General features: G+C 37.8%; 4 protein-coding genes across 4 annotated transcripts; 1 reads left to right on the plus strand and 3 right to left on the minus strand.

The window, feature by feature from the left end:
- Nucleotides 1-1549: 1549 nt before the first annotated feature.
- Nucleotides 1550-3191, plus strand: LOC121771988 (serine/threonine-protein phosphatase 7 long form homolog). The gene is made up of 5 exons (XM_042168895.1): nt 1550-1859; nt 1941-2196; nt 2262-2349; nt 2428-2874; nt 2958-3191. Exons 1-5 carry the CDS (start codon nt 1550-1552, stop codon nt 3189-3191), a joined length of 1335 nt encoding a protein of 444 aa, XP_042024829.1.
- A 5748-nt stretch (nt 3192-8939) lies between these two features.
- On the minus strand, nt 8940-11197 carry LOC121771784 (pentatricopeptide repeat-containing protein At5g15980, mitochondrial-like). The gene has a single exon (XM_042168664.1). It carries the CDS (start codon nt 11058-11060, stop codon nt 9108-9110), a length of 1953 nt encoding a protein of 650 aa, XP_042024598.1. The 5' UTR covers nt 11061-11197; the 3' UTR covers nt 8940-9107.
- Nucleotides 11198-11983: 786 nt separating this feature from the next.
- Nucleotides 11984-15583, minus strand: LOC121772643 (pentatricopeptide repeat-containing protein At5g38730). Its single transcript, XM_042169830.1, has 5 exons — nt 13297-15583; nt 13171-13212; nt 12470-12509; nt 12313-12381; nt 11984-12211 (listed from the first exon to the last, which is right to left on the minus strand). The coding sequence occupies exons 1-4, from the start codon at nt 15011-15013 to the stop codon at nt 12363-12365; spliced, it is 1818 nt and encodes a 605-aa protein (XP_042025764.1). The 5' UTR covers nt 15014-15583; the 3' UTR covers nt 11984-12211; nt 12313-12362.
- A 1194-nt stretch (nt 15584-16777) lies between these two features.
- On the minus strand, nt 16778-19410 carry LOC121769800 (S-adenosylmethionine decarboxylase proenzyme-like). Its single transcript, XM_042166559.1, has 5 exons — nt 19254-19410; nt 19092-19162; nt 18315-18467; nt 18204-18220; nt 16778-18063 (listed from the first exon to the last, which is right to left on the minus strand). The coding sequence occupies exons 3-5, from the start codon at nt 18447-18449 to the stop codon at nt 16980-16982; spliced, it is 1236 nt and encodes a 411-aa protein (XP_042022493.1). The 5' UTR covers nt 18450-18467; nt 19092-19162; nt 19254-19410; the 3' UTR covers nt 16778-16979.
- Nucleotides 19411-19716: the final 306 nt, after the last annotated feature.

Below are 19716 nucleotides of genomic sequence, written 5' to 3' on the forward strand. Positions count from 1 at the left end.
TATTGTGTACGAGCGAAAATTTATGAAGTGCACGCACAAAAAAGATTGTTGATTCTCATGATATTAAAGACTTGGGAATTATTAAGTGGCTGTATATAGACCAAGTTTGGTAATATTAATTTACTCTCAGAAGAGAAATAAAGAAATCAAGTAAAGTTGTTTCCTCTTTTTCTTTTTCCTTATTACTTTTTATTTTTCTTTTTCTTTTCTTTTCTTTTCTTTTCTTTTATGAAGAAGAGTAAAATAGAAAAGCAAACGATCCCATTTAAAAATGCACGATTCTGTTTTAAGCTTTTGGCGACAAACACGATCCTTGAATTGGGGTATAGCTTACTTTAACATAAGTTTTAACCTATGTCAAGTGTGTTTCTAATTTAATGTGCTAACTATATATTGACATAATAATATCTCTTACGAAATTAAATCCTAACTTGGCATTATTTTCTAATTATTACATTTGGCCATAATTATTAGTTATTTTCATGCATCTCTACGAGTAGGTTAGTTATGGGTTAATTTTTTTGTCGTTCTAGAGTATAATTAACGTTCCATAAGTGTACTGGACTTTTTGTTTTTTCCTGCTTTGGGAGAGACGCATGAGGGTCTCCATTTAATGAAACGCATGACGGGGATGCGTTTTACAGAAAGACGCATGACTCTCATGCGTCTTTCAATTTTTCATTTTTTTAAAGACGCATGAAGGTCATGTGTCTTAGGGAGAGACGCATCTCCATCATGCGTCGCTTTTTTTTATTTTATAGACGACGCATGACCGTCATGCGTCTTAGGGAGAGACGCATGAGGCTCATGCGTCTCTAATTTGCATAAATCAGACCAGACGCACGCGACAGAGGGCAGACACGAGAGAGAAAGAGCAGACGCAACTCGGCGATTTCGGCGATTTCTTGGCGATTTTCCGTCATATTCCGGTAAGTTTCCTTCAATCTTTCAACATTCCTCCCTTATTTGTTGTTTATTTGCATATTTTGTGTAGGTTTCTCTCAATTTTGTAAATTAGGGTTTATAAGAAATTGTTCATATTTGACCGATGTTTTGTTGTTTTGTTAGTTGTAATATATTTTATTGGTGAAATTCATTCTATTGTATAGTTTTTGATATGTTTGAGATGCTTGGTGTTGCGATTTTGGTTGTTATTGGAGAAGAGAGTAGGGATTGAAATGTATCTTGTAATTTAACCTTCTAATTTAATAGTTATATGTAAATTAGGCCTTATAAATCATGAATTGTGATGAATTGGAGTTTCTAATATATAGTATTCATTGGATTATGAGTGAATCATTTGGTTTATAATGTTTTGTTGTTTTGATGATGATTTGAATTTATATGTTATTTGAATTTTAAATGTGAGTTTGTAATTGTTGTCTTGTGAATATGTTATTAGATTAGATGGAAACACATTTCAAATAAACTACTGAAAGATGGCACAACACAAGTTTTCAAAGTTCGAAGGACGGAAAGTAAGACATGGGATGTGGACATGCATGAGAATGTGAGATATTGGCTTGACCTATTTGGTTTTAAAGGCGAGATGGATTGTGGGAAGTCGATGAGGGTCGGCAATGAGCTTATCACGGCTTTGATTGAGCGTTGGAGGCCGGAGACGCACACTTTCCATCTACCAATTGGAGAGGCGACGGTGACCTTGGAAGATGTGCAAGCCATTTGGGGCTTGAGAGCGGACGGTCGCGTTTTCACAGGACGTGACCATCATGTCGGATATCCCGATTGGCCTAGCAAGTGCCGAGATTTGTTGGGATGGATACCGGATACAAACACAGAGACAAAGCAAGGCGGTTTGCTGATGATCGCTCTGATCAACCAGACGAGGATACCTTTGGGTGAAGACCTACCTACATATATATACATCTAAAGGGCACGTATCAATGCCCTAATTTTGTTAGGAGGTCTCATTTTACCAGACACCACGGGGTGTAAGGTTCCTTTTATGTGGTTGAATGCATTTGAGGATCCGGACGAGGTGCAGAATATTAGTTGGGGAAATGCGGCTTTGTCGTACCTGTATCATTACCTGTGCGAGGCTTCCATGGATAAGAGGAAAGATTTGGGTGGGCCTATGATGCTTCTGCAGCTATGGGCGTGGGAAAGAATGCCCACATTGAGGTCGTCGTTCATAGGAGCACTCGTGCACGAGCCATATACGCCATGTGGCGCCAGGTATATATTTAAATATTTATTTATTTAGGCATCTTGGGTTTTTTTTACATCAATTTTATTTATAGGTGGAAAGGAACTACGCAAATAGGAAATGCTCCTAGATATTCGGTTGAGCATTACCGTGATCAAATATCCCTGATTAGACCTGACCAGGTGAATATTATTTTAATGTTGACTTAATTTATGAATTTATTATCAAGTTAATTTGGCGTTTGCATTGCTGGTTTGTAGTTTCTGTGGACGTCATATGCACATTGCATACTGTCTGACTACTGCAGTGATGTGAATGGATGCTCCTTGTGCGACACTTACTTGGTGTGTTGGTCCTATGTCGAGGCACATGAGGCTGGACGAGTGCACCGACAGTTTAATCGGTACCAGGATATTCCTCAATATGTAGATATGATGCTAAAAATTGCCGATCATTTGGGTAAAAATGATCGGCGTGGTAAGAAGGGTAACAATTGGGAAAACACGCATCAGTTCTACATTGGGGAGTGGGACATGAGGTATGAAAGGTTCCAGGCAACCGAAGATGCTGGAACGATGTCCATGAACATTCCTATGAGTCCGGGGTATATGGTGTGGTATAACAAGATTACAGTGACGTACCTGACTCAACCCGGGGCACGGTCAACTGCTGGGATGAACGAGTCAGCTTCTTCGATGAGATTATTTGTAAGTTTGTTATATTAAACTATATGCTTTCATGTGTTATAGATAGTTTCGTATTGATATTTGTATGATTTTTTTTTATCTAGGTTGAGGGTTTTCAGCAGGTTTGGCATTTAACTAGTGAAGAAGAAATGGACCCAAGAATGCGACATATTCGAGAAATTGCTAGGCATGCCCTTCAGTCTACGAACCACGCTGATGTCATGGAGTATACGGCTTCCCAACACCAAGATGTGGTCATGCCTTATCAACCACAAGTAATTCCACCACGTCGTGGAGTGACTGGTGTTCGGACTGGAGGACACGGTTTCACAAAATAGTTCAGGATGTCGCAGCCGCATCCCGATTATGTAGTACCAGAGCCGATGAATCCAGAGCATGACCCACCTCAGTGGTTTTTATATCCGACACATGAGTCTCAATCACAGCGGGACCGTCCCCTGTATTCTCCAAGCCAGCCTGAGCCTGATTGGAATCGTTGCCCCTATTCACAAAGTCAAGATGTGCCGCAATGGAGTGGAGCCCGAGCATCAGTCGATTCATTCTTTCAAAATTATCAGTTTGTGCCTCATGTACAAGTTGAAGAGGAAGATGATGATGAATTCTTGCATGATCCAAAAACCACTCCCAACTGTCGCCAGTTTCTTTATCAACAATAGCATATGCAATAAGTAGACATTTCTTGTTGGCATCAACACCACAAGCAACAAGCAACTTACCTTTAAATCTTCCTCGAAGGTGAGTCTCGTCTATTGTTAAAACTGGTTGGCACTCTTGGAAAGCATGTATAGCAGGCCCAAGTGCCCAGAAAACATAGTAGAAGACTTTATTACGTCCCTGGCTCAACAACTCATTGTGCCTCCACTCAACAATTGTGCCTGGATTCCTTGACTGCAGTTCAAGCATGTAGCTTGGCAAATCCCTAAATGACTCCTCCCATCCACCAATTACAATCTCTATAGCCATTCTCCATGCATACCATGTCTTCTTATAACTGACTACCACATGAAATCTGTCATGAACAAATTTTTTTACGGTTGCGGCTTTGTACTCGACATTTTTTAGCAATTGATGGCGAATACACAAAGCAATCATTGATGATGAAAAGTTAGCATGTCCTATATCATTACGATGGCTCTCGCAACTATGGCGTCCCACCCACTTCCTAATTTCCCACATATCATCATGGGCCCTTTGTGTAACAGAAACTTCCCACGAACATTCATTCACTTTTTCAGCGTCGGTTTTGCTGATAATAACTACCCCATCTTCTGTCCTCCCTGCTGGATATTTGCATACGGTATGTCACCTTCTTAATTTGCTCTCAACCACCCGAAATTGTCGGTGTTGCCTCAGACTCCACATAGTAGTAGCCGTCTTCATATGCAGCTTGCTATCATATTTTATTCTCGCATTAATCCGATACGGGTGCTCTTCATCCCAGTACATAGTACTGTGTTCATTACCAACATCAGGTACCTCAAAAGGACCACTCGGTAGTCTGTGAAAATATTTCAACCCACTGTGAACGTATTCTGGAAGTGGTTGTTCACCTTGCACGACGGGTTTACACACTATCTCCCCATCACTAGAAACATCACCTGGAGAATCATCATTTAAAATAGCATCAGATGATGATGACTACAATGGTGGATCAAGGTCTCTTCGTACAACATCAACATCAATATGCTCTTGCACATTCACTTGATTTTCATTCTAACATTAGCAGCATCTGCAATATCTACTTGCTCATTCATACCACAATCAAAGCTCATATGTTCAGCCCTCGCAGATGATCCAACAACTGGTGGGATTTCTAAATTTCCAACAGACGAATACTCAACAAATAATTCAATATGACGAGTAGAATTTAGAGCCTCATTGAACATAGACATCACGCTTTCATCACTGTCAACCCCAGTACATATATAACTCGTACCGGTACCAAAGGGACAATGCCTCCATGATATTTAGATGGAGTGTTGAAATGAATCTATTCTTATCTTTAGCACATATCATTGCAACTAATTCAGAGAATGAAACACACGAATTCAATACGATGGAGGCTCTCGCACGAGGAGGACCATAACAAATACCCACTTGAGGAAGTTGAACTATTCTACCACCCCAATATAAACTCACAAATACTTGCATGATTTCTGCAAAAATATATACAAACCAATTTAGAGACAATTTTTTTTCTATAAACCATAATTTAGTAAGTTTAAGATAAATTTATTAGAAACCCTAATTATATGCAAATAAACAATAAATAAGGGAGGAATGTTGAAAGATTGAAGGAAACTTACCGAAATATGACGGGAAATCGCCAGAATCGCCTGAGTTCGCGGCTGCCTCTTTCTCTCTCGCAGAATATGAGCTACTGACTCGCCTCGCGTCTGTTTTGTTTAACATAAAGACGCATGAGCCTCATGCGTCTCTCCCTAAGACGCATGACGGTCATGCGTCGTCTATAAAAAAAAGCCACGCATGATGGAGATGCGTCTCTCCCTAAGACGCATGACCTTCATGCGTCTTTAAAAAAATGAAAAATTGAAAGACGCATGACTCAAGACGCATGAGAGTCATGCGTCTTTCTGTAAAACCCATCTCCGTCATGCGTTTCATTAATGGGAGACGCACGACCCTCATGCGTCTCTCCCAAATTAGGAAAAAAAAAAGTCAAGTACACTTATGGAGTTATGTTCATGCTTTTAATTGTTAGCATTTAGTTATTATGATTTGATTTTTTTTCTTCTTATTATAATAGGATTTATACTACCACTTTTATGCTTTGTGCTAATTGTAGTGCATAAGCACAAATGATCAAATCGAATTATAGGGGAAAAACCATCCAACTCTCAAAATTGAAATTTATAAAATATAGTCTTCTTTATACACAAAAATGTTGACCACTTAACTTTTTCTCTAACGAGATAAAGAAAAGTTCCGAGCACAAAAATGTGAAAATGCATAAAAATGACCCAAAAATAGCTTTCAAGTTGTTGGCCTTTTCTTGAATGACAAAAGATTGATTATTAGTACTAGAAATAAGACAAACACACTGGTATTATTCGTTTAATAACAAATGAAAGGAGCCCAAACCATATCTTATAGACATAAGGCACCATAGAAATTGAATATTATTCTTTCATATATTAGTGGAAGCAAAGATAATGTCCTAAAAGGAAAATATTCTGGTCCATAAAAGGTTTAAGTACAATAATTAAAAGTGATGAAATTAAAAAAAACCTAAGACAAACATATGGGTCATATATGTCCGATCATAATGTAAGAGAAAAAATTGACCAAACAAGAGAGAAAGAGAGAAAGCTTTAAATGTGTAAATGACAAAAATATCCATTCGGATTAGAAGTGATGTGTGAAACACAGCTGGGTAAAATTGTCTCTTTGTTCTTTGGATACCAAAACTCAATATTTTTATATATTGTGAGAGGGAATTATGCTTTGGGACCGTTTGCCTCCAAACTGATCAATCCAAACAATATGTTCAAAATTTCTAATGTCTTTCCATTATATTCACACTTCTTTCTCGTTTACAAATTTCAAATAGTTTGGATTTTTTTGTTATTTATAATTTTTACTTTTTACTCTATTTTATTCCTTTTGTAGCCAAATTATATCAATGAGATGGAAGTGCTCAACGTGATAGACACAAGCAAAAGAAATGGTCCTACGTTATCCCTTATAGATGATACAAATTATAGTAATTACTCACAATCTACCTAGGAAAATCAATAATTACTTTTAAGGAGTAGTAGTGGTCTATTTACAAGACACATATATGCACATAGTATATATAATTACGAATATTAGTAGTATTAGTATTCATAAGAAAAGTATGAAGTGGTTGTGTTTGAAGTGATTGTTCACCAAATGTGGATATAGTTAATTATGTTTTTTGTTTAGTCTCGGCCTTAAATCCCTCAGTCACAGAGCTAAAGCACTTATATTAATAATTACTCTAATTTACAGCTCAAAGAGATCAAATACTGATATATATATGAACATTAGACATAATATGATGGAGTCCAATCATCAAGTCTCTCAATGTAACCTTAAACCTAATCAAATTGCTTTAGTTTTCGAGAAAACTATTACTATTAGCAAAGAACCGTTGAATTAATTATGGCATGTCGTCTAGAGGAAAGAGCTAAGCACGAATCCAATGATAATTGATGATTAATATACACACTAATTAAACACTCAGCATAATTAGAAATCGAATTAACATTATTAATTTGTAAGATGAGGTGAGGTGATGCTTATATATTCTCAAATAGCCCCCTAAATTTGTGAATATAGTAGACCATCATGTGTTGCCTAGGTACAGTTTCCAAAGCTGCTTGTGTAACCCGTCAAAATTGTGAATTAAATTTATAGGCTGAAACATAGGGTGGTTTTTCGAACCGTAAAATAACACGGATCATTTACTAAGACTAGCATGTGTACCAAACACACAATTAAAACCGTATAAAAGCTCCGAATTTGCTCTAACATAGCTACGAAACGATCGAACATTTTGGATGGCATATTATGAAAAAAATTCGAGCATATAAGAGGTAGTAGTATGTATTAATGTAAAATTGTGGTCCCTTAGTGAGTAAGAGATGAAGTAGTACTCCCGGTTTAATAGGTACTAATCATCACAGGCTGATTGCATTTTGTCATGCTACCTCATTTTCATATACTCATCAGTAACAAACATAACAGAATGTGTCAAACACAAACCTCCAATTCCACATACAGAGCAGAGCTGCTACCTTCTTCTGCAATAGAATTATGGGGTTAAATACATATATATATATATAATATAAATAAAAATGTGGTGTCACCATCATCGCGTTTTGCTGAAGGAAGTGTCACATTTTTACAATATGGTGATGGTGGTTGCATACTTGCATCCCATCTTGGACCATCGCGACAGTTGTGACACTGCCTTAAAACAACAACAATGAAATGTCATTTTCTTCCATTTTATCATTTTCCACACCTTAACTTTCAAATATATGTATACCACTATGTTTGTGAGAAGCTTCGATATTTCTATTCCAAACTTTGTACCTTGTCCCTACTTAATTAGCAGCCTCAATTTTTACACAAGTTTCTTCTAATTTTTCATAGGACTTTCTAGGATTTGGTGTATTTGATTTTGAAACTATACATCTAGAAGTTTGAATATTATTGTTTGGATTGCCCTCCCTTAGTTTCATTTAGTCGCGAGTTGGAGCGATGAAATTGGAGTTTTGCAATTGTTCGAGTTGCAATTTAGCAGCTACAATGAAACTGATCGGATAGAAGAGCAAAACACAACAACCTAAATACTGAATTTGAATTTAAAAGTTTTAGAAATGTCTAAATAATCAAGTTTATTATGCCATTTTTTTGGGTCGAGTTAGGAAAATAACTTTGGCCTTAGATATACTCCCCTTATGTAAACTTGGAAAATGGAAATACATTTTCTGCTCGAACATAAAAACGATATTCATATATAATTTACAAAAGAAATTAAAATATCCATTCATGTCTTCCGCGTAAAATTTCCAGCCCAAAAATATGGATTGGACTATTTTGCAACTGAATCAAAAAATCAAACCATAAAGTAAATTTTGGATATAATTTACAATAAGCAAGTCTGAATTTCATATCTCTATGTTCAATTGTAACTTATGAGGAGACAAAGAGGCAATCCAAATAAACAACTAAATAGCCGAATATCCCAATTGTTGATGTGGTGTGTCTGTATGTGTGGCTAATAGAGTTTGAAATACTAGTGTCAATTTAAGTGAGATTGGACAAAGACAAAGTGCATCTATCAAACTCGACTATATATAGGACTGGAAAATATCTTACATCTTGAGAATCTCTTACATATGGAGTAATTTATCTATTAATAGTTTCTGGCAAGTTTTATAAAGCTTATTGGACTGGCAGAATAAAACCTGGGCTTTTCATTTGGGCCTGGCCCATCTATCTTTATTTTCAGATACTATTGATTAGCACTCATCAAAACTCAATACACCCATAGGCAGAGTGAAAAACCAAAATTCCAAGGGGAGAAAATCCAGTCTATTACATTATTGATCAGTTCATATCAAGATTCAGCAAATCCTGCAATATTGAATAAATTGGCAAACATTTTAAAAGCATGAAGACCTCCCACTCCCCTTCCTTACTAATAGTGTACCAAAAAACAAAACTATCACATCTAAACACTACACCGCAACATCCGCAGCCTTCTTCTTGGCTGCACCCGACATGTTAGAAGTGAACAGATCCAAAACATCAGCATGATCTTTAACATATCCTGGGCATGTTGCAAGGAAGTCGTGCGCCTGAGACTGTCTTCCGGCTGAGAGATACGCCTCAAACAACCGAAGGAAAAAAGGAATCGCTGGAGATCTCTTCGAAGTCATGCCCTGTGTAAATGCAACAGCTTCTTCAGTAGTTCCTTTCTTGGCAAGGTACGGGATGAAGGAATCCACATCGGCAGGGTAGCCTTGGTTCTTCATCATACACATAACATCTAGAGCTTCTTTGAAATGTTTTCTGGCTAATAGCCTCCTTGTTAGTGTTTTGTACAACGTGTGCCTTGGCCTTAAGAATTTCTCATTAACCATCTTCTTAACAAACTTGTATGCCCCCAATGGCCTGTTTTGCTGACAGTATGCGCCGACCAACAAGTCTATAGGGCGCCCGCCACAAGAGGAGGCACCTAGTTTCTTCACCATCTTTTCAACGCTAATAGATGCTCCATCCAGATTGTGCTCCTCGCAGAATCCTTTAACTAAAGATATCCAAGGTGAATAATCGAAGGAAGCCATCATCTTATCCACAAACTCCAGCGCCTTTCCTGTGTCTCCATACTTACTGAGCTTAAACGCAATCTTACGCTGCACATCACCAGAAGGGACATAACCAGCCTCCATCAACTCTGCCAATATGCTATTGCACTCATTCATCCTCCCCACACTAATCAAAGATTTGACAAGTGCCTCGACGATATTATCAGTAAACGCATTTCCATTAGCCTTGAAGACCTCAACAACTTTCAGAAACGAGTCCATATCTAGTTCTTCGCTGGCAACTATTTTCTTCAAAAGCAAAGTGCAGTCCTCAACAGACGGCTTATTCACACCATTCGCTGCAAATTCGAACAAATTCACAGCATCCTCTATCATTTTCTTCTTAAGAAACTGCTTACAGACACTAACATAGGTCTCCCTCGCCATCTCATGCCCTTCACTTCTCATTTCATCAATGAACCTCCAAAATTTCTGACTGTGGTCTTCATTACCCAACACTCTTGCTAGTGCATTATACGAATGCTCATCATGCTTAAACACACCGCTATCCTCAACCCACCTAAAGAAAATCAAAGCTTTATTCGGATCGCCTCCAAGCATCCCCAGCACCCCCTTGACCAGATCACTCGAGAACTCCACACCCAATTCTTTCAACTCTTTCTCAACATCATCTCCCCAAACTTGTCCCCTAATGATCTCGCCAACCCTAACACAGTCACTTACACCAGAATCTCCTCCGGCCACATCCTTGCTCTTGCGGCCACCGAAACGCGTTGCATACACAGCCTTCAACTTCTCAACGTCATCAATAGCCCCATCTTTCATAAACCTCTCAGAAATTCTATCAAATGCGCCCCTCTTCACACCGTACCGCTTCTTTTTCATAACATTAATCAATTCCCAAGTTTCCTTCACAAATCCATTACCCCCTAAGATCCCAATCATCATATTATACGAATTACAGCTCAAAATCTCCCTCTGACTACCCGAAACCCAATAAAAAATCCGCCTGGCAACATCAGGGTCAATATTGGGAGTTTTTAACACTTCTAAAATCAAATCATGCGACACGATAACATTCTTAGAATCTAAATCGGACTTAATCGCGTCAATAGAAATTTCAGGTTTAGAGAAAATTTCGATTAGAGCAGCTTGATCGGCCCTTGGTTTGGGAAGCTCGACGGCAGGGTCCGTGGATGAGGTGAAATGGCGAGTTAGTGAGAAGGGAATCGGGATCGGGTGAGGTGCAGGTGCGTGGAGGAGTGAGGAAGGGAAGGAGCGGAAATGGTGTACCTGAGAAATGTGAGGCGCGGATGGAGGGTGGCAGCGGAGGAGAAGAAGGCGGAGGCATTGGTTCCTCATTGTATTGGATTGATCTCGAGCTGTTGTCTTCTTCAATGGATGAGAGAGAGAGAGAGAGAGAGAGAGAGAGAGAGAGTTGGGGGCTTTTGATAATGTTCAAGAACTTCAGATTAGGGTTTTAAGGGGAGAAGAGAGATTGATGGAATTTCGTTTTAAAATGATCTGATAATACAGGCATTTAGTAAAAACAATATTGAAAAGTTCGATTTTTCGAATATTTTTAAAATTGGTTTGATCCTTTTTTTTGTTTTGTTTTAAGATGAAATTATATCTATTATTTTAAATATTTATTCGATTAGGTTCAGTTAAGTTCGTGATTTAATTTGATTTTCAATCTCTGAGTATTATTAACAAATGTGGAGTATTAATTTTAAATTTATTGAAATCTAGGTAGATTAGATTCATATTGCACTCCATTTATGTCAACTTGAGTTCGTACAATATCTTTTATTTTTCAAAATTATAGTCACTACATAGTGTAATTTTGATGTTAGTTAAATTCTTTATAAGGAACCTTGTAATAAAAAAAAGGTTACTGGAACATGATGGGGAGTGTATTTGGCGATGATCTCATATGATCATATAATTTAGATTAACCATGCATTTTGATCTAATTATCTACCTTGTATCTTCATATAAAATTAATCAAGTAATTGTCAATTATTTTCTGACATGTAAATACTTGATTAATCTTAGTTCCACATATGAAAATAATGTATATACAACAGTTACCGATTTCGAATACAAATAATATTCAAAGAAGTAGTGTTACATTAAGTTGGATAAATTTTTTCTATCATATATATACTAAACATTTGATAATCACTCAAACCAGACGGTCCTTAATGGAGTAATATTATTTCGAAAACTGTATTGTATTTTCACTAGAAAACTACGCATTGGGTGGTGGAACAATACACAGATTAAAAATAATAAGTATTTTATTATATCAAAAGAAGAATCTGACGAGAGACTCTTGCCTCCCTAAACAGAAAAAGGGAACACATATAAAACAATGAAGTCATGAACCCAACTTCAAACAAAGGTAAAAAAATATTAGATGGAAGGTTCGGGTCTCAATTGTTAGAGTTGACTGCATCCTTGACAGCATCAACAGCACCTTGTGCCTTTGCCTGAATCTGCTGTCCAGCCTATATATATATATATATATCATGGAAAAACAAAAGATAACCAACATCAATAATTTATTACAATCCATTAATGAACAAAGTAAGAGATGTGATTTGATTACATTTTGAGCTGATTCCTTGGCAGACTCTGCTGCATTGCTAGCCTTATGTATCAGCTGGCTGCCCTTTTCCTGCATTTCCACAAACATTCAACCATAACTCTACAGTTCATCAGGTATTGCTTTAGTTTCTAACACAACATGTACGTCGTTAGTGTACCTGCGCTTGGCCCTTTGCCACTCCAGCGTGGTAGCTTGCGCTGTTGGAGTTATCCATTCAGATTGGTTATTAATCACAATTGAGAGAGAAGAGTGTTTGTATGCGTGTGTGTGTGTGTGCGAAAACTCGTATTGGGAGATATGTTAAGATTGGCAATTTATAGCATCTGAAGGGCTGTTTGATTGGCTATTCAAAGGGGAGGGGGGATGATGTATGCTGATCCACAAAGATAGGAGTTTCTATCTTCCATTGTCGGTTTCTTCCAAAATTGGCACTATAACTTGGATTAAAAAATTGGGTATTTATTCCAACAAAGTTCCATCTTAATACCACCTATGAATGAAGCTAAGGGCCACAGGCAAGCAATTCTAGCAGCAAACAAATAACATTTCTGTAAATTTCTTGACATACCATTATGTTCTTCAGAATAACTATCAATAACTTTTCAAACATCTATAGTATAAAATGCATTTATAACTAAAAAAGATTATGTCCATAACTCAAACAGAGTATACATTTAGTAAAAACAATGTATAAAGGGAAGAACAGAGTTATAATATACATTCAATTCAAATATCATACCAAACATTGTGTACGATAGAATAAAGATCCTGGACACATCCAAGCAATTTTCCCATGAAATATTTTGTAATTGCTATGTTAATATGATTGAATCAGCTAAAATTGTCTTCCGAGCATACCTGATTGCGTACGAGCAATGGCATTGACTGGGGTGCTTGAGACTAGTTGTTGATGAAAACAGAAATTACATCCAAATTATAACTTGGCTTGCTGAAACTTTTGGTATATGGACTTTGAAATCAAACCTCTATCAGTAAGAGTACTCCAAAAAGCGTCTAAGTTGGTCCCATCCTCTGCGTACGAAGCACTTATACTTCTGAATATTTTGAGCGTCAACATCAGTCTCCTCTGATACATTTCGTCTAGCAATGCAGAAGCAGAAATGTCATCTCCACCTCTGAAGTGTGCATAAGCCAGACTCGAGTAGATCACAGTATCTCCTAATATCCCCCTCGTTTGCATAGCTCCGAATACTCTTTGTGCACAACCAATTCTTTCTTTCTTACACAATCTTCGTATCATTGCTCGATACACACTGATGTCAACACAAATACCCCCCTGTACTAGCTCATCAAGCAATGCCAAAATAGCCTCATCGTCATTTCTGTTGCAGTAGAAATCCACAAGCCATGTGTATGTACAATAACTTGGGGATAATCCAGCCCTAATCATATCAAATAACATCTCTTTAGCACTGTTTATCTCCTTCGATTTGCAGTACCCGTGAATCAATGCCTTGTAAGTAAACTGATCAGGCCTCAGACCCGCCTCCAACATCCTATTTCTAAACTTTAAAGCAGATCTCATATCACCTATCTTGCAATAAGCATTAATCAATGTATTACAAGTCACAACATCAGGTTTGATTTTTCTATCACCCATCTCATTCAATATTTTATTTGCATCCCCCATCCGGCCCTCTTCAAATAACTTCCGCAGAAGTGCATTATAGGTAACTACGCCAGGATACAACCCGTTGGCCTCCATTTCACCACGCAACTGCAATGCTTTGACAATATCACCAACTCTGCAATAACCATCAATCAAGGTAGTATACGTGACATGGTTAGGTACATCACCTTTAATCTCCTTAAACAGCCTCCAAGCCTCCCTCATTCGACCTTCTCTGCAATAACTATAAATAAGTGAATTGTAAGTTACAATATCCGGACACACTCCTCCTTTTTCCATCCTATCCTGAACGCATAACGCCTCATAGTGCATACCCTTTTTACAGTACAATGAAATCAACGTATTATACGTGAAAATATCAGGTGACACGTTGTTTGACTCCATTTCAATCAACAACTCCTCCGCCTTCTCTGCATCCCTCGACTTACAACAAGCATGGATCAACACATTATAAACAAGTAAATTTGGATGAACCCCAACTTTAACCATCTTTTTATACACTTTCCACACCAAATTAGTCAGCCCCTCTTTCACCAACGAATTCAAAAGTACAGTACAGGCGTGCAGGTGAGGCTTATATCCGCATACCCTCATATGCTCAAAAACTTGAACCGCCTCTGAGGTCATCTTTGAATCAGCATAAAATATCACCAACCAGCTCAAAACGTGAGCATTTACATCGGGATCGCAGCAACTATTCACAAGAGCATTTAAAACAGCAGGAGACGACAAAAAATCTCTTCTTGCGATCTTCTCGACCAAATTTTGAGCAGCCCTAAAATGGTTCTGTTTCGTGAGAGTACAAATCAGGGTCCAAGAAGATTGCAACGAATGCTTGTACCCTGGGATTGTTTCCACCCATTTGAAGAATGACCATGAAACTAAGAAGCCATTTACAGAAAATTCAGATAATACTTGGTTTATAACAGATGATGTTACGCTTGAACCAATCTTCGGTTTCAAGAGTTTATCCCAATAGCCCTTAACTACGACTGCACATACGGTTTTAACTAGTAGGCTCTCACTCCTTGCAAAATGTAAGCATTCCATCGAAAATCAAGATTTTCCGGGAAGCCAATTGATCTTCTGTATTGGTATACTTTATAAAATTCGCATATAATTTGACTTACCAGCGACAGAAAATTGGTGCGAGCTGGAACACGAGATGTTTCCCTCGAGCGTGTTTGATGAAATACTTGTGTGAAGGAGATTCAACATCGGTGAAGAAGTTGAGCTGGAGAACAAATACAATTAGGGCTTCTTGATGTTGTTGAGTTGAGGCTGCAAGAGGACGGCGAGCACAAATCGACAGAAGCAGTGGCGAGGAGCAATAGAGCTCGAGAGAACAACGGAGACCAATGACGGACCCAGGTGGGGTTGGCCGACCCCACCGCCGGTCCGTGAATACCTCCGAGAACCTCACAAATCAGCCGTCGACCCCACGCTTTGGCTGCTTCGTGTCCATGGAAGAGAAATGAGGAAGAGAATTAGAAGAAAAAAGATTAGGGGAGAGGTGAAATAGTTTCACCAGAGAGAAAAGGCTTCATGAGAAAATTGAAAAAGAAGAAGAACTGCAGTTCGAAAAAGACGAAGAAGAAAGCAGCGCACCACTGTAATTTTGTTTTAGTAAACCAAGGGAATTTTTTAATAGTAGTACAACGTTATTATATTTTCTTCTTTTAATTGTAAACTTAAATACTCCGTAGTGCTTTTAACAAGTGTTTGCAGTTTGTTTGATTTAATTAATGTTTTATTAATAGTCCAAGTAAATTGAAAATGTGTAAAATATTAAAAATAATTGTCATTTAATATGATTCATTAATTTGATTTGATTTGACTTTTATTTTTATTTGTAGTTAAATAACAATAATATTTGTAAAATTACAATTTAAAATTATATTATTATATGATGTGTTTTTTTATATTTTTAAAAATATGGATACTAGCATTATTTAATTACCGTGCTTAACAAACATAATGCAACATATTAATTTTATTAATATATATAATAATTATTTAAATATTATGTTATATATAATCAATTATTTTTCGACCCCACGAGTTCAGTTTTCTGGATCCGTCATTGACGAAGACAGCGCCAAGTTTGTTGATGTGCAGTCTGCTGAGAATAAGGGAGAAAACGGGGACTTCGGGTAGTTGTTGGTCGGTGAGTTTCGCCACAAACTGAGAAGAAGGGATTACACATTACAGCGACAGAAATTGAGAGTGAGAACTGAGAAATGAGAGAGACTGCCAACGAGGAATTTGTTTATTTGATTGTTTGTTTGTTTATTTTTTGGTGGCTATATTTTTTTAGTGGGCCGGATATAATTTAATTTTTGGCTTTCTGCAACCATAACCAGAGTATAAATAAATTTGGGTACTGTATGACAATAATTTAACCTATAGTTGATGATTATAATATAATAATGGGTTCACAACCTCACATTCTCTCATGTTACTTTTTCAATAACACTATCTTAATGCATGCACCGCAAATTGAATAGACACTCTTCATACCTAGCCTCTAGAAATGTCCAATTCCTCCACATGCATAAAGGATATTGCCCTGCCTTCTCTACTTGTTGTGACCCATCCCCCATCTTGAACGAACCTCTTTAAATGTTCTAATATTCTTCACATGCAAAAACATATGCCCTCTCTGTCTAAACATTTTGACCCACCTATGCCAAGATGAACATGGCAGTACAAATTTGCAAAAGAGTATAAATTCAATCTCAACGGTAGTGATCAGCAGATGATGCTACATTTTTAATTTAAGCAGATACGGAATATAAGAAATGAAAAACAATGTAAAAGCAAATAACAATACCTATATATCAAAGAGAGGGTACAGTAAAATGCCCCTCTTTTATAACAGCACTGGAAAAGTAAAAAACCAAAACACAAACGACTAAATCATAAAAAAATTTCAAAACAAGTTCAACATATCTCAGAAACTGAGCAAGAACCCTAGTAGAATAGTATTCATAGAAACGGAGACTCAAAAGAAAATTTATTTCTTTTCGATTTCCTCATCCTCGCTCTCACTCCAGCATTGGTGCAGAGTCGACATTGGAGATCCACAGCCCGCGGCACTAGTGAAGTTGCAGTAGATAACAGATCCACCATCACCGAGCACCTCGCATCTCCTCTCTGCACAACCATACTTTGCAATGTCCAGTTTAAAAGCAGACTCAAGCTCCTTCCCAGCAACAGAAGCTCGCACAGCCACGGAGAATTTGGCCGGGTTGAAGCACGCCAACACCCTCTCCACGAGCTGAGTCAAGTCTACCTTCCCAAAATCATACCCGCCTGTTTCAAAACTTGCATAGCTGAAGCCATCTTCTGGGGTGACATGGATAGTAGACACCGCGCCTCCCTCGATCGAGTTCATGGAGTAGCCACATGGGTCAAAATCAAAGTCACAGATCTCTGATTCAGGGAGGATGTTCCTGATGCCAGACGCATCGGTCATGATAGCAGCAGAGCTGGATTGGTTCTTGAAGAACACAGAGGCCTTCTTCTGGTCCAGATTGGTCATGCACATCTCAAGGGTGTACACAGGTTCCACATCACTCGACGGCTTCAAGTAGGCTGAGTAGACATGCCACTTCTCGTGCTCATCAGCATCTCCCATCACATAGGCTTCGCTCATCAGTCCAAGTTTGGAGAAATGGTCGTCAAGAACAGCAACTTCCTCGTTGAAACTCCGGTGGGGGAATGGTTGAGCACCCGGGAATATGAAGCTTCCACGGGAGTATCTAACAGAGCTCACAGTCAGTCCAAGTCCATCAGCCAACCTCAGAATCGGTGGGATGGACAGCAGCAGTTTTGTAGTGCCACAAGTTTTCAGAATTATCTGGTATGAGTAGACAAAGAGGCTCGACTCGGACAGGACATAGGAGTCGACATCATCGTTCTTCAGAGATGCAACAATGGTGCATTGTGCTGGATCTAAGATTTCATCCAACTGTGCTTTGGTAAGCGCGCGGAGGCCATAGCCGCCGGTGTCAGCAAATACTCCGGGCTCAACAAAAGAGATCTCGAGCCTCTTCTCATAACCCTCAAACCCAATTGCAGAGACTGGCATGTCCATTTTGGCTTAATCGGATGGCGGGATACTTTGCAGAGAGAATAACAAGGATGAGGAAAGAAAGAGAGAATTGGAAAGACAAAATCTAAGCTATAATCCTGCTAGCAAGGCAGGGTGGTTATCGTAAAGCTTGACGAGTCTCAGGATGGCTTGCGAGCGCACTGCACAAGAGGGAGAAGAAAAGGTAGAAGTTAGAAAAACAACATACAGAACAAGCAAAGTCAGAACGATTAAACCGTTGAAATTGGTGCTCACGTTTGAGTATGCAGCAGATCTGAATTTCTTGATTCCACCGTTCGGTCGAACGTCTTCAATGCTGTAACCGAGGGGAGCTTCGTAGAATAGGGATTTACTACTGCTAGATTTCTTCTTCCCACCCTTTGACTCCATCAGATCATTCAATTTTTCCTGCAAAATGAATCAAAAAAAATTAGAAGCTAAAACAAACAGTAAAAGTTAACATAACAAAACAACAAAAACAGAAAAAGCATTACTATAAAGGCAACAATGATTTTAAAAAGCATGCTACAAATTATAATTACCAGAGAGTACGTTATAATCATAGCAACAGTACCTCAGGAAATATAAAAGTACTCAAAAGACATCACATAATTACCTTAGCTATATGAAAATACTCAGTTTGTTTACAACTCAAACTAAGACGAAATACTGCCGTGATAAAAATATGTATATATGAATATGGTTAATTCAGCAATATTAACAATCGATATTTTAGTCCAGAAACAGAATTGAGGAGCTTATAGGGAAAAGAGAAACGCATTGACGGCAAAAATAAATAGAATGACAAAACACAGAAAAATACAACGGAGAATAAAACGGATCAAAATAATCACAGGCGAATTTGTAAACTAGCTTCGCGAATCACGTATTATTATCACATAAAACTCGATCTACAATATATCCAAAATCAAAAACAAATTTAATATCTAAAATTTATCGATATGTCATATGCAACAATGAATCTACAAAAATAAATTAAAACGACTAGAACAACGGAGATCTGAAACTTACGAAAAGTTGATGATTATAAATAAACCAAACGACCCAGGAGGCTCCTTATCCCCAAGCTTCGGCAAACAAAACTGAAATTTCAAGGAAATATAAACAAAATCTCATAAGCAAACAGTTTCATGCATTAAAACAAAATCGAAACGACGAACAAAACTGACTCACGTATTAAAATAAATATATTCTTGGAGAAGATCGAAAACAAACCCTAGATTGAGAGTTCTCGACCGACTGAAATGAAAAATCTTCTCCGAGGAATAAAAGAGTTCTGTAGAATTCGGTATGTGGAGGAGCGATATTTGAGGTCGGCGGAATAGGTTGGGACTTGGGAAGCTCATTAAATAAGGAGAGAGTAGAATGTGCGTGCGACGCGTGTTGCCGTGAAATTACGGATGTACCCTCCGCTTACTTGTGCCGCTAATATCTGTTGGGACGATTTTGCCCCCGAGGCATCAAGAATTTTCTGATTTGCGAATATTTCTACGCATAAATCTGATGAAGATAATCTTAAATTTATCACAATCTTTTATAATTATATTTATTCTAACGATGGAATCTTGGAGGATGGCTTACTAATTTATTCTAAGAAATGAATTATTATATTGATATTAATATTCTACTTCAATTC

Source organism: Salvia splendens, chromosome 16 (assembly GCF_004379255.2).
Source record: "Salvia splendens isolate huo1 chromosome 16, SspV2, whole genome shotgun sequence".
NCBI lineage: Eukaryota > Viridiplantae > Streptophyta > Magnoliopsida > Lamiales > Lamiaceae > Salvia > Salvia splendens.

What these genes read in the sequence shown, in the direction of transcription:
- LOC121771988 (XM_042168895.1), top strand. Translation starts at nt 1,550, where the DNA reads ATGGATTGTGGGAAGTCGATGAGGGTCGGCAATGAGCTTATCACGGCT. An exon ending in TATACGCCATGTGGCGCCAG is followed by an intron (nt 2,197 to 2,261) that starts GTATATATTTAA and finishes TTTTATTTATAG; the next exon opens with GTGGAAAGGAACTACGCAAA. An exon ending in CTTCTTCGATGAGATTATTT is followed by an intron (nt 2,875 to 2,957) that starts GTAAGTTTGTTA and finishes TTTTTTATCTAG; the next exon opens with GTTGAGGGTTTTCAGCAGGT.
- LOC121771784 (XM_042168664.1), bottom strand. Translation starts at nt 11,060, where the DNA reads ATGAGGAACCAATGCCTCCGCCTTCTTCTCCTCCGCTGCCACCCTCCA.
- LOC121772643 (XM_042169830.1), bottom strand. Translation starts at nt 15,013, where the DNA reads ATGGAATGCTTACATTTTGCAAGGAGTGAGAGCCTACTAGTTAAAACC. An exon ending in GAGTACTCTTACTGATAGAG is followed by an intron (nt 13,213 to 13,296) that starts GTTTGATTTCAA and finishes ATCAACAACTAG; the next exon opens with TCTCAAGCACCCCAGTCAAT. An exon ending in CATTGCTCGTACGCAATCAG is followed by an intron (nt 12,510 to 13,170) that starts GTATGCTCGGAA and finishes TAACTCCAACAG; the next exon opens with CGCAAGCTACCACGCTGGAG.
- LOC121769800 (XM_042166559.1), bottom strand. Translation starts at nt 18,449, where the DNA reads ATGGAGTCAAAGGGTGGGAAGAAGAAATCTAGCAGTAGTAAATCCCTA.